Source organism: Carcharodon carcharias, chromosome 10 (genome assembly GCF_017639515.1).
Source record: "Carcharodon carcharias isolate sCarCar2 chromosome 10, sCarCar2.pri, whole genome shotgun sequence".
Classification (NCBI taxonomy): Eukaryota; Metazoa; Chordata; class Chondrichthyes; order Lamniformes; family Lamnidae; genus Carcharodon; species Carcharodon carcharias.
In genome coordinates this window covers 72,352,814-72,368,335 of record NC_054476.1, presented here as the reverse complement: position 1 = coordinate 72,368,335, position 15,522 = coordinate 72,352,814, and the positions used below count along the sequence as shown (strand labels likewise).

Genomic DNA, 15,522 nt, shown 5'->3' with positions numbered 1-15,522 from the left:
GTTTATTGAATGCTTTTTGGAAATACAATACACCACATCAGCTTGTTCACCCTTATCCACCTCACCAATGACATCCTCAAAAAACAGATCTCAGATAATTTTCTCTTCATAACTCCATGTTGACTCTGCTTAATTACATGATTTTCTACATGCTCTGTTTCCATGAACTCATGATAGTTTCTGACAGTTTGCCTATCACAGATATTAGGCTAACTGACCTAGTTAATTCCAGTTTTCTCTCTTCTTTTCTTAAATAATTGGGTTATGTTTTCTACCTTATAATCCTTGGGAACTGTTACAGAATCTAAGGAATTCAGGAAGTTCAAAACCAATGCATCCACTATTGCTGTAGCTATGAATTTTAAAACCTTAGAATGCAGATCTTATTTAGTCGCTATTTAGATCCATTAATTTCTCTATTTCTTCACTTATACCAACATCTTAAGGCTTCTCATTCTCAGCAGACCCCGGACTCCCCATTATTTCCAGACTGTTTTCAACCATGAACTCAGTACAAAGTATTTGTTTAATGTCTCTGTTATTTCCTTATTCTCCATTATAACTTTGCCTGACTCTGCCACTAATGAACCTAGGTTTACTTTCACTAACCTATTCCCAGTTACATTCCTATAGAAAGGTTTGCATTCTGTTTTATGCCCTTCGAGAGTCTCTCATTCTCTTTTCCTTTTCCTTACCAATTTCTTGACCCTCCTTCACAGAATTAAAAAAATTCTTCCAATCCTCAGGCTTTTTGCCAACATTATCAGCCTTTTTCTTTTATCTAGTACCATCTTTAACTCCTTGTTAGCCACGTTTGGATTACTCTATGGTTTTTGCACCTTAAAAGAATGTAGCAAATTATGCATTAATTCTTTAAATGCTAGCCATTGCTTGCCTGCTGTTGTGTGTTTTAATGTTGTTTCTCAATCTACCTTAGCAAACTTGCCCCTTTTACCCAATTAGTTATGTTTAGATCAAAGACCCTAGAGCTTTGGGTTGAATGAAATCACTTCAAATTCAACAAAATTCTACCATATTATGGTCACTCTTTCCTAGAGGCCCCTTTACTACAAGGTTATTAATCAACTCTCATTACACAATACTAAACCCAAAATAGCCTGTTCCCTAGTTGTTTCCTCGATGTACTGATCTAGAAAACTGTCTTGGATTCAAAGGTTATTGGAGGTCAGCAGAGTGTGGAGTTCAGCTCACAATCAGGTCAGCCATGATCTTATTGAATGGTGGGGCAGGCTCGAGGGGCCAAACGGCCTAGTCCTGCTCCTAATTCCTATGTTCGTATATATTCCACAAACTTGCTGTCCACACTATTACTGAAAATATACTTGACCCACTTACCTATCCCTCCTGTTCTTAATGTTCATGAGCTTTCTTAATCCATTATGGCTTACAATTTGTCTGGGAGCTTCATTGGTCTCCACCACCAGATTGTTAAGTATCGAGCAAATGTTAGCGGCCACCTCATTTGATGGTGAAGAGGAGTTGCTGTGCTCTGGCAACTTTTGCAAGAGGGCACCAATGACTTTGATTGCTAGGAAGTGGAAAATACATTTGTTAAGAGTTTTTTTTAAAGCAAATTTATAACTGCAATGACTTATCACATTTATACAATGCAAGATAGTACCTTTAGTGGAATCATGTTTTACATTTAAAACACATTCTTAGAGGGCAGAGAACTTGCATGTCACATTTGTGGCTTTTTTTGCGAGGGGTGCAGAAAAGAGTTAAAGCCAGGCCAGTAGTTTTTCAATGATTTCTGATAAGGGTTACTGTGAACAGTCATTTAGTGACACAAAATGTTATTATGACTAAGTGATTACACATTGATTCATATGAAGATAGCCACCTTATAACTGTTTCCTGTAACTAGTACAGTGAGGAACTCATTGCTTGTACTGTGTGCCAGAGAAACATTGCAACTGATTACATGCTCTTTCCCTTCCACTTTTCTCCCTCTCCGTTCAGCTCTTCCCCTGAAGGCAGATGCTTACATTGGTTCCATAAGTAACAGGGGTGGTTTGGTAATTTGTCCATGTATCTGAAGAGGGAGTGTCAATGGGCTATTTACTCACAGGGGACATCACACTTGTGTTACCTAGCAGCTATAAAATTCCATGTGTAATACTGAGTCACTGGGAACAACATCTGCCTTTCTGATTGAGGGAGACATTATTACAATACAATAGGGTGGTAAGGGTTTTTAACCTGTAATGTTCCTAGAAGTTTCCTTTGTATAGAATCTTACTTATGGGATCCACCATATTGTGTCTCCAACCAGGATAAGGCTCACATGGCTGATATATCCATCAGTTTTATCTCAGGCTGGCTTCCATGTATTGCGGTAGCAGTGATATTTCTCTCCCTCTTCTCCTGCCCCCTCCAATCCAGTCTCAGCAAATGTTAACCATTCTGCTAATTCTCAAGTATCAAAATTGGGAATTCAGACCAATGCCTTGCCTGGTGAGATTGCAGCTATTGGATAAATCATCAAATGCTCACATTTATGCAGATAAACAATGGTATCTGAGGATATCTGGTTACTGACCAACATCTTCTTTATTCCTTGCATGGGCTGTAAGATTTCGAAGTAGGCCTGTCAATGACTTTAGTACATTATCATTATTGGTTGTCAGACAGTCCATGAGAGTGTACCACGTTCTGTCCTGATCCATCGTTAATCGACTCATCACAGAAGCCCACTGGAAAAACAGAGGTACAGACAAAACCAGAGTTCAAGACCAGAGATCTAGGGTCATTTGAATCAAACACAAATCAAATTCCAAACTCAGAGCAGAATCTTGCATCTGTTTTTCTGATCCTGTTTTACACAGTTAACAGTTATGGTAAAAGTTAGTTAACAGTTTAAATGTAAGGAGAAAGTAAAGAAAGCCATAAAGGGAATGAAGTAACAGAAGGCTCAGAAATATCCGGCAGCGTATGAGTCTTCAGTGATATACTTAACCTGGACTGCAGGAGGCAAAGGATGGAAGGGAAAAAAACTGACAAGATAAGGAAAGAAAATAGAGCTTCACATTTTGCTCAAATATAGTAAAGAAAGAAAGAATTAGCCTTTATAGGCTACATAAAACTCAGACACATACTCAAATCAGCATTAGTTGAGCAAAACATCATTTTGGAGCAGAAGCAATGGGGAAATATTCTCTCAAACAGGATCTAACATTTGGTAGAAAACTTGCATTTTACACATCAAATGGTGAGTTTTGTTCTTTTAATTTCTGCAAAAAAATGATCAACAAAAGTAGCTGTTTACGCTAAAGAAAAACCATTGTGCCATAGATAAAATATTAATACATACCTTTGGTTGGCAGTATGCATTTGTGAACAGAGGGATGGGGTTTTCCAATCCTGCCCGCTGCCAGGATCACCTGGTCCCGCTGAAAGTCATTGGACTCTCTTGCATTGGGTCCCACCGCAATGGGGCTGGAAAATCCCAGCCAAGGCCTTATATTAGCTGCAGCACAACACATTACTATTTTATGGAAAGCTTAAGGCCCAAATTTAATTTGGGGTGCGAAAGTGGCCTGCGAGCAGAAGCTTAAGCCATAGTGCTCTGTGAAGCCAGCAGAGATCTTAAACTTTCGAGCGTCATGCAAATGCTCACCACCAAGTCTCTTGTCTGAACCCAACATGTGTAACAGGTCTTTGCCAGGTGGGAGGCTGCTTTTGGTGACCTGAGAGAACAGTCGCTGCATTAATTTGGGGGTGTGGAGTAGGCAGGGGCAGTGTAGGGGATGGATGTCTCAGGCAGGCAAGGTTTCCTTTGGGGGTTTGGGGCGGATGGGTGGGTGGGTGGGGGGGGGGGGTTGCTGTTGAAGCTGGGGGAAATACATCCACTCCTTCTGACCCACAAAGAAACTAAGAATGAAGACATTTTCTGACATTTCAGGACCTCTACTGACTTCACAGATGGAGCTCACTGGACAGAATTATAATCATTCAGTTAGAATAGTCTATTTCCATTGGCTCGACTAGAGCAGATACAGCATCCAAGGTTAGTGGTTATATGTGGGAAATGATGGGCCAGCCACAACACTGCACAACAAACAAAAAATTATTACACTAAGATTTTGTAAAAACAATCTCAAATTTGTGCCAAGAGCAGTAACAGGCATACCAAAAAAATGATCGATATTCGTGTTTCATATTTCAATCCTCCCTAGCTATAGAAGAGCTGCCAGAGGCTTGGTGAACTGCCAACATTATACAGTTCTTTAAGAAGGAAGGAAAGGATAATCTGGATAATTACAGACCAGCTCAACTGCAGTTCAACTCCAGTTGGGAGAAAATTATTAGACAGTGTAGCCTTTCATTTAGAAAGGCATAGATTAATCAAGGAAAGTCAGCATGGATTCCTTAAAGTCAGATTGCATTGGACTAACGTGATTGTACTTTTTAGAAGAGGTGACAAGTAGGGTTGATGAGAGCAGTGGGTATGGTCTACATAGATTTTAGCAAGGATTTTGACCGGTTCCACTTGGAAAGCTGGCCAAAAAAGTAAAAGCCCTTGGGATCCAAGGGAACGTGGCAAATTGGATCCAAAATTGGCTTACTGGTAAGCAGCAAAGGGTAATGGTTGAAGGTGATTTTTGCGATTGGAAGGCTGTTACCAATGATGATCCAGAGGGCTCAATACTCAGTCCTTTGTATTTTATATTAAATAATTTAGATGCAAACGTAGGGGGAAATGATAAAGAAGTTTGCAGATAATACAAAAGTTGGTCATGTGATTGAGTGAGAAAGCATGCTTTGGACCACAGGAAGATAGGAGGTCTGGTCAGTTGAGCAGGTGGAAAAAGGAATTCAATCTGGAGAAATATGTGATGTAAAGCATTTTGGGAGATGCAACAAGGCAAGAAAAGTACAATAAATGTGGAGATATGGAGGATGTGGTGGAACAGAGGGTCTAGAGTACATGTCCACAGCTCTTTAAAGGTTAGACAATAGGTCGACAAAGAAGTCAAGAAGGAACATGGCATGCTTTCCTTTATTAGCCGAGGTCTAGAATATAAAAGCAGGAAGTTAGAACTGTATAAAACACTTAGTTAAACCACAGCTTGAGTACTACATACAGTTATTGCCACCACATTTCAGGAAAGATATGATTATACTGGAGAGGTGCAGAGAAGATTTAAGGTTGTTGCCAGGGCTAGAAAATTTTAGCGATTGTGAAAGATTGGATAGGCTGGGGTTGTTTTCCTTGGAACAGGGGAGGCTAATGAGTGACTTAGTTAAGCATATGAAATTGAGGGGCCTAGATAGAATAAATAGGGCTGACCTATTTATCTTAGCAAGAGGGCCAAAAACCAAGGAAGGGGGGCATAGATTTAAAGTAACTGGTAGAAGAATTGAAGGGGAGATGAGGAAATATTTTGTTACGCACAGGGTGGTAGGGACTGCCTAAAAGGACCATAGGAAATAGGAAGAGGAGTAGGTCGTTGGGCCCATCGAGCCTGATTCACCATTCGAACAGATCATGGCTGATCATCTTACGCCATTTTTCCCACTGTCCCCATATCCCTTGATGTCATTAGTGTCCAGAAATCTATTGATTATTGTCTTGAATATGCTCAATGACCGAGCTTCTGCAGCTCTCTCAGGTAGATAATTCCAAACGGCGGCAGAGGTGGAAATTCTAACCACATTTAAAAAACACTTGGATGTCTACTTGAAAAGTCGAGACCTATAGAATTATGGATCCAGTGCAGAAAGCTGAGGTTAGGTTGGCTAGGCCTTCATTGATCGCCACAGACACAATGGGCCAAAAGGCCTCCTTTTGTGTTGTAAGTTTCTATGAGGTACCAATCTGGTGAAGCTACAATGCAGGACCACATGTATGTTAAACAGCAGCAGTATGTTATGGCAGAGCTAAGCAATGCCACAAACAACAAATCAGGTCAAAGCTTTGCAGCCCTGCCACATCCCGTCAAGAATGGTGGTGGAAACAATTTAAGCAACTAACTGGAGAAGGCAGCAGCTCCACAAAAATCCTCATCCTCATTGATTGGACGTTATTGCAAAAGGCAAGGTTAAGTGCTCCAACCATCCTCAGCCAAAAGTGCCAAGGTGATGTTCCATTTCACCCTCCTTCTGAGGTCCCCAGAATGCCAGGTGCCAGTCTCCTGCCAATTTGTGTCACTCCACACAATATTAAGAAACGGCTGAATGCCACAGAAATATATATGGCTATAGAAGGTCAGAGGCTGGCAATTCTGTGGCAAGCATCTCACCTCCTGACTCCCCAAAGCCTGTCCTTCTACAAGGCACAAGTCAGGAGTGTGATGGAATACTCCTCACTTGGATGACTGCAGCTCCAAAAACAGAGGTTCAGTGCCATCCAGGACAAATTCACCCTGCTTGATCAATAACCCACCACCTCAACTGTTCAAGCCTTCCACCATCAGTGCACAGTGGTACACATGTACACCATTTACAAGCTACACAGCAGCAACTTGCTCAGGCTCCTTTGGCAGCACCTTCCAAATCCATGGTCACCACCAACTAGAAAAACAAGGGTAAAAGATGCATGAGAGAACACCAGCTGCAAGTTCCCCTCCAAGGCACCCACCATTCTGACTTGGAACTATATCGCCATTCATTGTCACAGGGGCAAAAACCTGAACTCCCTTAGCTGCATCGAGGGTGTGCCTACACCACTAAAACTAAAGTAGTTCAAGAAGTTAGTACATTTAGGGATAGGCAAGAAATACTGGCTGTATCAGCTACATTCCCATCTCTCAAGAAAATTAACAGTTAGCTGTTAAGTGGAATAAACGAGAATGTTCTGGGTGCTACCTTACCCGGAAGTTTCCTGCCGTAATATTTTGTAGTGCCCCCAAGGCTGCTTCAGTGGTCTGCTGGTTGGCCTTGCCCTTGTCCAAGAGCCTGCTGTACAGCTTCACTATAGCTGGGTTCCACAGCCACTCTATTCCTTTAGGATCTTTTGACACTTCTGAAAATATTGCTAAATCTGTATTGAACTAAGAGAAAAAGGTTACATAGTATGTGCATAACTGCACGCACGTTTAATACTTAGCCAAAAGAGATTAATTAAAATTTTTGCCATAGAAGTAAAACATTGCAAGTTACACAAAAAAAATCTGCCTGTTGTACAAATAAAAACCATGGGAGACTTCAAACGACAGCACAATGCTCATATACACTTAATGGGTGAAGGTTCCTTGTGTGCTGCATGTAACAAAATCTTTTTGATAAACTTAACATTTTATTATACCAGACAGCAACTGAAAAAATTCACCCACCTACCACCCCCTCCCCCAATCATTTTGTTCTGTTAGAAGTAGTTATATATCTGTGGAAAGATTACTGAATTATATTTAGTGAAAGACAGTGTACACAGGATGGCTGTTGAACTCCATGATATAGGAAATACAACTCCCTTACCTCTTTAACCTTCCTGCTCTGAGGAGTGAAACATCCCACAACATCATCTTTCTTCATACTTCTGTCATTCTTGCCAGGGCCCTCCAATTGATTTTGAAAACGTGATGGTATTTCTTCATAAAGACGATAGGACAAATTGCGCAGGATACAGGCTGAATTCTCTACACTCTATCGAGATGGAAGAAAAACAAAAACTCTAAATTGAGTTTATGTCTATAGTGTTAGGTCTTTAAGAAATCTGCTTACTGACAAATGCAATTTACTCTGAAGGGGTGGAAACAAGGCTACTTGTGTAGCTAACATCTGTTTTTCCTCAGTAACTCAGCTGGTTATCTATGTTTACAAATCGAGGGAAAGGTCTTCCATAACATTATTAGCTCCCAGTCTGAAGACAATCAGTGCCTTCTAGAGAGTTGAAATATTTTAGGTCAGTAAACCCACAGTGTGGCAAGTCCTGTTCATTGTCATTGTCTTCAATAAAATGGGGTAAAAACTCAGGATTCAGCCAAGATAATTCAACCGGGGAAATGAGAATGCCTCACCATATCAAGTAGCTGGACTTCCAATCCAGATTGGTTTCAAATGAATGGGATCATCAACAGATAAGCTGAATTGAAACTAAATGTATGCTTCTCTAAGCTAAAACTCAGTCTCCATATGATGTCATGCTGTATTCCAACCTGTCGCAATTCCTCCACAAGTACTGACTAGTGACAGGCAAACTGTTCACTTCCATGGTCCTCCTCTAAAAGAGGAGGCATCATCTTCCCTTTCAATGGGCTTTTTAAAAAACTGATGAATGGCATCACTCATAATAGGGATACATGCAGAACTCAGTGCAAAGATAAATGATAACATTGCCAGCCATGGTTTTAATTGCAAAATGGAGGAATGAAACCTATATGCATTTTTTCTTAAATTAAAAAAACCTTCAAGACAAACCAAAATTTCTCAATATTCCATATTGTTTCCACAATGCATCACTACCAGACTGGGGAGAAACTAATTTCATTCGGAATCATTGTAAAAACGAAGCTTTGACAAAAGCAATGCTTTTAATTTTAAACAAAGTCATCAACAAAGCATCATACAAAGTTGAAGTACACAGCTATTTATCTTCTTGAGTAATGTGGAACTTACACAATGTTACACCTAGCATTTTAATCCTTGCCCTGAACCAATTGATTTAAAAAGTTCTTCACTACAAATAGACCCCAAAAGTCCTCGATAGATTTGCACCTTGACCAAAAGTTTAAAAAAAAACAAGCTGTTAAGGACAGACTTATAGACATGCGCATTTTTAAAAAACATGCCTTTGAATTCACAATTTAGTTACTCATCAACAGTGCAGTAGTTACTGATTGATGATAACGCTGTTAACTGGGCCAAGGGATCACTTCTCGCCAGCCAAGTATCCAAAGTATGTATTCTCCTCAGAACAACTAGTCAATCATAGAGTGTATTCATTAGAACATTAGATGGTCACACTGGAAATAAACCACAAATCACTCCTGCGAATGACAAAATGTGCATTCTTCAAATATCTATCAACTACAATACACAGCAAGCCCACCAAACATGAGGGAAGACAGAACGAAGGAGTTGAAAGTAGAAGTGCAGTTTGTTAAATGTACACCAGAGTGAAAAAACCAGTGCAGCTTGTAAATGGAGAGACACTAACAATTTCAGAATTTATAATTTATGTTGTACTTACGATTACTCATTGCATGCTGTTGACAGCACCCCCCACCACCCCCACCACTACCAATATTGTACAAACATAGTGAAGCCAAGATACTCCTAGTAACTAGGAATGTGAAACAGGACAGCCACCTCTTTTTGCACCCAGCAAAAATTCTGATGAACTATGACCCAATCAAATCGGGAAAGGAATTATATTCTGTTCCCTGTTACTTGTGTCCTAACAACACTGGGTATAAGGGATGTCCAAGCATTTGTTGCAATCAATAACGGGTCATGTGCTGGAGTGGAGGTGGGGGGGTGGTGGATAAAATTTAAATGGAAAAGTAGTTTATTGCACAAGGAAAGCACTATTTTCAAAACTGGCAACTTCAAAAATATATATATTTTTTAAAACAAAAATCACAGGCAGAAGAAATATAGAAATGCCTCAAATGCATGAAAATGGACTGGGGTTACGGTCACAAACAAGGGATGCCTTGAAGTTTAGCCCCAATTAGATGCACCCTGAAGATGGCTTGTATTCCCAGTTAAAGTATTTTTGCTGAAATGCAAGACAGCCTCCCTACCTTGTTAGCTCCATTGTTGTTGTCGAGAGAGTGCTGAATGAAGTAGACTAGTGAGTCCACTAAACCTTTACAATTCCTCAGTTCCTGGCGTGTTTCCTCTTTTGCCGAGCTCAGGTTTCTGTACAAAATATATGAACAAGAGGATTATTGTCCATACTGAATCAGATATTGCAAAATAAAGGTATTGACTAAATGGCAGTCCCTTGGATGGGCATTACTGCCACCTATTTCCAGGTACCACATAATAAAATTTTTAAAAAAACATTTTCCTTACTACAATCCAAAAGCTGCTTATTCAAAAAAAAAGTCTAACTAGGGCAGACAAGTTAGAACTTTAATTTCTCTATAGCGAATTGTCAATGATATTCCCGGCATCAGTTGACAAACTTCATATTCTGTAGGCTGGCTTGTTCATGTCAAGGTCCCCAATTTTATAGCTCATCCATTGATTAATTTCACCATTCCAGCATAAGCCATGTGCCCCACTTCATCCACTACCAAATAGATTTTCTCTGAAATCTGGTGGACAACTAGGAAAACTGCAAATATATTTTATCGAAAAAAAATTGTATGACAATTTTACAGTGGGTTGTCAGTCAACAGCCATGCCATAGATTGATGTCCTCTAGATTCATGTCCACCATCATCCTACTTGGCTCCAGTTCTTGGTCAAGGTGTCAGAAAGGTGATGACCTCAATAATGGGAAGGCATTTCCTCAGAGGAAGACGGATAATGAGAAATAAATTCTGCTGTGGCTATGATAGGAACATATGAGTTTGTTTGTCGCCCATCCTTTATGGCCAGGGAAATCAGATGGCTAATTTAAAGAGGCATAGAATTGTGTAAAGTACTGGAATTTATGACTTCAATTTAAGTGATGTGGAAGTGCACAAATTCAAGTGTTGATTTACATATAAAAATGTTAACAGTATCAGTGAAAGCAGCAGAGTTATAGATAATTTCCAGGCGGAAATACAAGACATGAAACAGTACCGAATGTAGCCAGTGGTATTGTAGAAGACATCGTCCTCTGAATGCAGGACATTCACACTATTACTCCAGCCTGAGGAGGGGGAAAGAATTTCTTCCGTGATTCCCTCTAATGCGTCTCGGGCAAGAGTGTCCTTCAGACTCTCATTGGAAGACAGATTCCACAGGATTCCTAAACAGAGAGAGGGAGAGAGAGAGATAATAAGTTGTGTATTAGTCCTCCCAGTGTCTCATTTCACACTTCCCTACATTGAGCTCCATCTGCCATGCTTCTGCCTATCTGACCATCCCATGTCATCCTGAAGTCTACAACCATCCTCATCATGATCTACCGTACTTCAAAGTTTCATATCATCTGCTTAACTAATGCCAATGAACACTGCATCCAGTCAGACAGCCAATTGTCTGCAGATCATTCTCCAAAAATTCCAACTAGGTCTGATTGTTTTTGAGGGGGAATTCAGAAAGGGCCAGTTCTGAGAGCGCACCTACTCAGAAGTGTTATGGCACACCGGATGGTAAATTCTGAGCTGCTCAATTTCCAGATGGAAATTTGAAACAGCTGCCACAACTGCTTTTGCAATTTGTATTTTGATCTCGAGATGAGTGCCTTGAATTCTGCAGTAATAAGTCCACCAAGTCTTAGAGGTTTTTTTTTTTACAAAACGAAATTAAACATTTATTAATAAAAGAAATTATTTTAAGCACATACATAGGTCTACAAATTACTACTATGATAACTCCTAAATCTCCTAATTATATCTACTTCCCAGTTACACCTCTGTTAAGGCAACAGTAAAACACCAGATTTCAACAGATCCAGGCAAAGCACACAATACCCTGGACAGTGATATTTAAAATGAATTCTCTTAACTTCAGTTCCTGGAGACTGCAGCTTGGTACACAAGAGGCTGGAGGCTTTTCATACTTGTTGGATCTTAGAACGCTGCCTTCTTACACATAAACGCATCTCCTTTATACAGGTTTCTCTCTTTTAGTGTAAATCCCATTGTCCCAATATGTCTTTGTAACTACTTTTTCCATCATATAAATCTTTTATAGCACTCATTATCTGTAATCTTGGGGAAAAATAAACACTGTTTGGCTTAGCCTCTGTTAGCTAGGTTTAACACCTTATCTCTTAGAAATTCACTACTCGGGTTTATCTAAAAATGCAAATGTTCTTCACACCTCACGTTCTAAAACTTCAGCCATGTTTACATATATAGCACTTCAAGCCTAGTTTCCCTTCTAATACATCAAAGCATCCAAAGCAGCTGTCTAATTCAATTAAACCCCTCCCGCACACAGAAACTAATCCAAACTCCACTATTAACCAGCTCTTCACAATACATTACAATATTATGAAAATTATATTTTCATGACACCCCTCTCCTTACTGGAAAATGAACTACCATAATTTACAAAGTCAGCTTCATATAATCCATCATACATTACCTCATATTTATCTATATACCTATGCTATTACATTACCAGATGTGCACGTTAAAATATATATACATAAATCCTTGGTAACAGCAGAAATCATTCCAGTCCACTATCCAGGCTTTAAAAATGTCCAATTTTCCCTTTCAGCTTCAAACTCTTGACAATGCATCTGCAATCAGATTTTCTCATCCAGCCACGTGTGTAACTGTAGATTAGATGGTTGCAGTAATAAACTCCAAATGAATAGCCCCGCACTCTTGTCTCGAAATTTGTCCAGAAACTTCAAAGGATTGTGATATGTATAAACAATTGTTTCTAACGAATTGTTTGCAACAAAATCTCTAAATGCTGCAATGCTAACATGAGAGCCAAAGTCTTCTTTTCAATTGTTGATTATCTTCTCTGTTGTACATTCAACTTCCATGAAAAAATACAACATCAGTTCCTCAATTCCAGTGTCATCTTCTAGTAACAATATGTCCCCAGTGCCTATATCGCTTGTGTCAATAGCCAACTTAAATTGCTGGTCATAATTGAGTACTGCCAAAACTGGTGTCAGTCAATACAGTTTTCAAACTGTCAAATGCCTTCTGACACTTCTGTGTCCATTAAAACATTTTTTTTAAAATAGCTCAGTCAACGGAGCAACCACAATGCTCAAATTTGGTACAAATTTACGGTAAAACCCACTTATGCCTAGAAATCTAAAAACTTCTCATTTTGCTATAGGCACAGGGCTTTGACTTTCACATCTCTTGGAGCCACCTTACCCTGTTCAATGGTATGGTCTAGCTCTGCAACATATGCTTTTGAAAATTCACTTTTAGCCAAGTTCATCATCAAATTAGCTTCTTGTAATTGACAAAAGAATTCTTCCAGATGCTGTAAATGCTCCTCTCATGTTTGACTGAAAACTATCAAATCATCAATATAAACAGCACAATTGCTCAGTCCTGCAATTACTTAATTTGTCAATCTTCAATGTCACAGGTACATTTTTCATACCAAACAGCATGACTTTAAACTGATATAGTTCGTCACAAAAGCCAACATCTCCTTTGCTCTCTCCGATAACAGTACTTGCCAATATCCTCTTAGCAAGCCAATCTTTGGGATAAATTTTGATTGTCCCACTTTCTCGATGCAATCTTCCAACCATGGTAAAGGGTATGGATTCGCTTTTGTCACCACATTCACCTTTCAATAGTCCACGCACACTCTGTATTCCATCTGGTTCTGGTACCAGCAGAACAGATGAACTCAGTTACTGCAGCTAGACTCCAAGTATGCCGTTTTGAAGTATGAATTCAATTCCTTTCTGTACTTGTGATAACTTTGCTGGATTTAATCTATCAGGATGTGGCCTTATTGAAGATGAAACTTCCACACATATCATATATAGCTAAATTTGTCCTCCCCAGCTTATTCCCACAAATACCTTTGAGAGGCTGCAATAGATTTTCCGAATCACTTTTCACACCTGTCTGGAAGGTAACGCAATATTACATTTAAATTTTCAACTGCCCCCTCATTATCCAATTTTATTGGAGGAAAATCAATTTCAGAATCCTACATTTCTACCTCTATCTAGCACCACTAAGACCTCCTTTTGGTCCTCTTCTCTGTCAAAGTACTTTTTAAGCATTTTTACATGGCACACCCTCTGCTTCTTTCTTCTATCTGGTGTATTTAATGATTAATTTTACTTCACAATTTATTTTCAATCCTGTAAGGCCCATTAAACATTGCCTTTAACGAGTCACCCAGTACTCATAACAGAACTAGCACATTTTCCCCAGCAACAAAACTACGAGCTGTAGCTTTCCTGTCAGCTTTCACTTTCATCACTTGCTGTGATATCTTTAAATGTTCCCTAGCTAACTCACATGCTCTGTCCAATCTTTCTGAAATTTGATACATAATTCAGGAGAGCAGTTTCTGAATTTTGACCCACCAATTTCTCATGAATCAATTTCAGTGCTCCTCTTACCTCATGACCATAAACTAGTTCAAAGGGACTAAAACCAGTTAATACATTAGGAGCGCCCCTAATAGCAAATAACAAGAATGGAATTCCCCAATCCTGATCCTGTGGATAATCCTGGTTATACGTCATCATAGTTTTTAAAGTTTGTCATCTTTCCAAAGCCCCTTGTGACTCAGGATGATAACCTGTTGACTTAAAATTATTTTATCCCCAAACTGTCCATTACTTCCTTAAACAGCTGTGACATGAAATTTGAACCCTGATCTGATTGTGTTTGTTTAAGTAAACCATATCTTGTAAAAAATTTAGTCAACTCTTCCACAATTTTCTTTGTTGTAATATTTCTCAAACGTACCGCTTCAGGAAACCTTGTGGACACACTTATTGTCAGAAGTACCGATTTCCACTTTTAATCTTAGGGAGGGGTCCTACACAATTAATCATGACCCTAGTGAAAGGTCCTTCAAATGCTGGATTTGGCATTAAAAGGTGCTAGCTTAATCACTGCTTGTGGCTTCCCTATCACTTGAGATGTGTGACATGTTCTGCAGAATTTGACTAGATCTCTATGCAATCCAGGCCAATTAAAATGTTTTTGTATGTTTGCTTGCGTCTAATTCCTAAATGTCCCCCATTGGAATTTCATGAACAATTATAAGGATCTCATTTCTATATCCAAATGAGGTAACAATCTGATGCACTTCCCTCCAGCTTTCATTCGCTGAAACATAAGGCCTTGAGTTAAACACCTCAGCTACATTCTCCAGTCTTCCTGACCAATGTTATCAAAGACAGTGCCAGCTAATTGGACTCCCACATCTTCTCCCTGCCTTTTAACTTCCTGTTGTTCTTGTTTCAATCTGTGAGCCTATGATCTTAATATCACACAATTTGGAAACAATCCAGGGCGCTCTTTTGCAACACTTTTATTGGTATTACATACTTATGTGGCAATATCATCTAAAGGGAGCTAAATCAATCGTGGAGCAAACTTTTATCATTTTATAGGAAAATTCTCTTGCTTAGATACATAGGTGGTGCTTCCATTTTCCATTAGGCAATTCAATTTATACTTTTATAAAAAAAAAATTAAAAATTGGCATGAATTGCTCGTTTGCTGTGATTGCATGAATTTCAGGAGAATTGTGAATTCAAATTTTATAAGCAGCACCTAAACATAGTCTTGAACCCTGGAGCCTCAGATTAAAAGTTGGATACTATGTACTGAGCTATCCAAGCTCCTGTTCTTAATTCTACCTTTTTTGTAGCACCTACAACCAATTAAGAGCACCATTTGAAAGGGACACCACCACTCTACCATAACAAAGAAACAAACAAAACAAAAAATCATCCCAAGTCCAAGTCCCACAGTGCCCACCAGTTGC

At 39.3% G+C, this 15,522-nt stretch overlaps 1 protein-coding gene across 3 annotated transcripts in view; it reads right to left on the bottom strand.

Annotated features, from left to right (window-relative positions):
• The window catches only part of LOC121283608 (plakophilin-3-like), a 70,128-nt gene that overhangs the window by 12,004 nt on the left and 42,602 nt on the right, over nt 1-15,522 (bottom strand). For all 3 annotated transcript variants that reach the window (XM_041198373.1, XM_041198372.1, XM_041198374.1), the window contains 6 exons: nt 10,705-10,873; nt 9,711-9,828; nt 7,441-7,608; nt 6,837-7,016; nt 2,564-2,717; nt 1,357-1,549 (listed from right to left, as the gene is read on the bottom strand). In XM_041198373.1, coding sequence (XP_041054307.1) covers nt 1,357-1,549; nt 2,564-2,717; nt 6,837-7,016; nt 7,441-7,608; nt 9,711-9,828; nt 10,705-10,873 — 982 coding nt within the window. The remainder of the gene's footprint in view (nt 1-1,356; nt 1,550-2,563; nt 2,718-6,836; nt 7,017-7,440; nt 7,609-9,710; nt 9,829-10,704; nt 10,874-15,522) is intronic.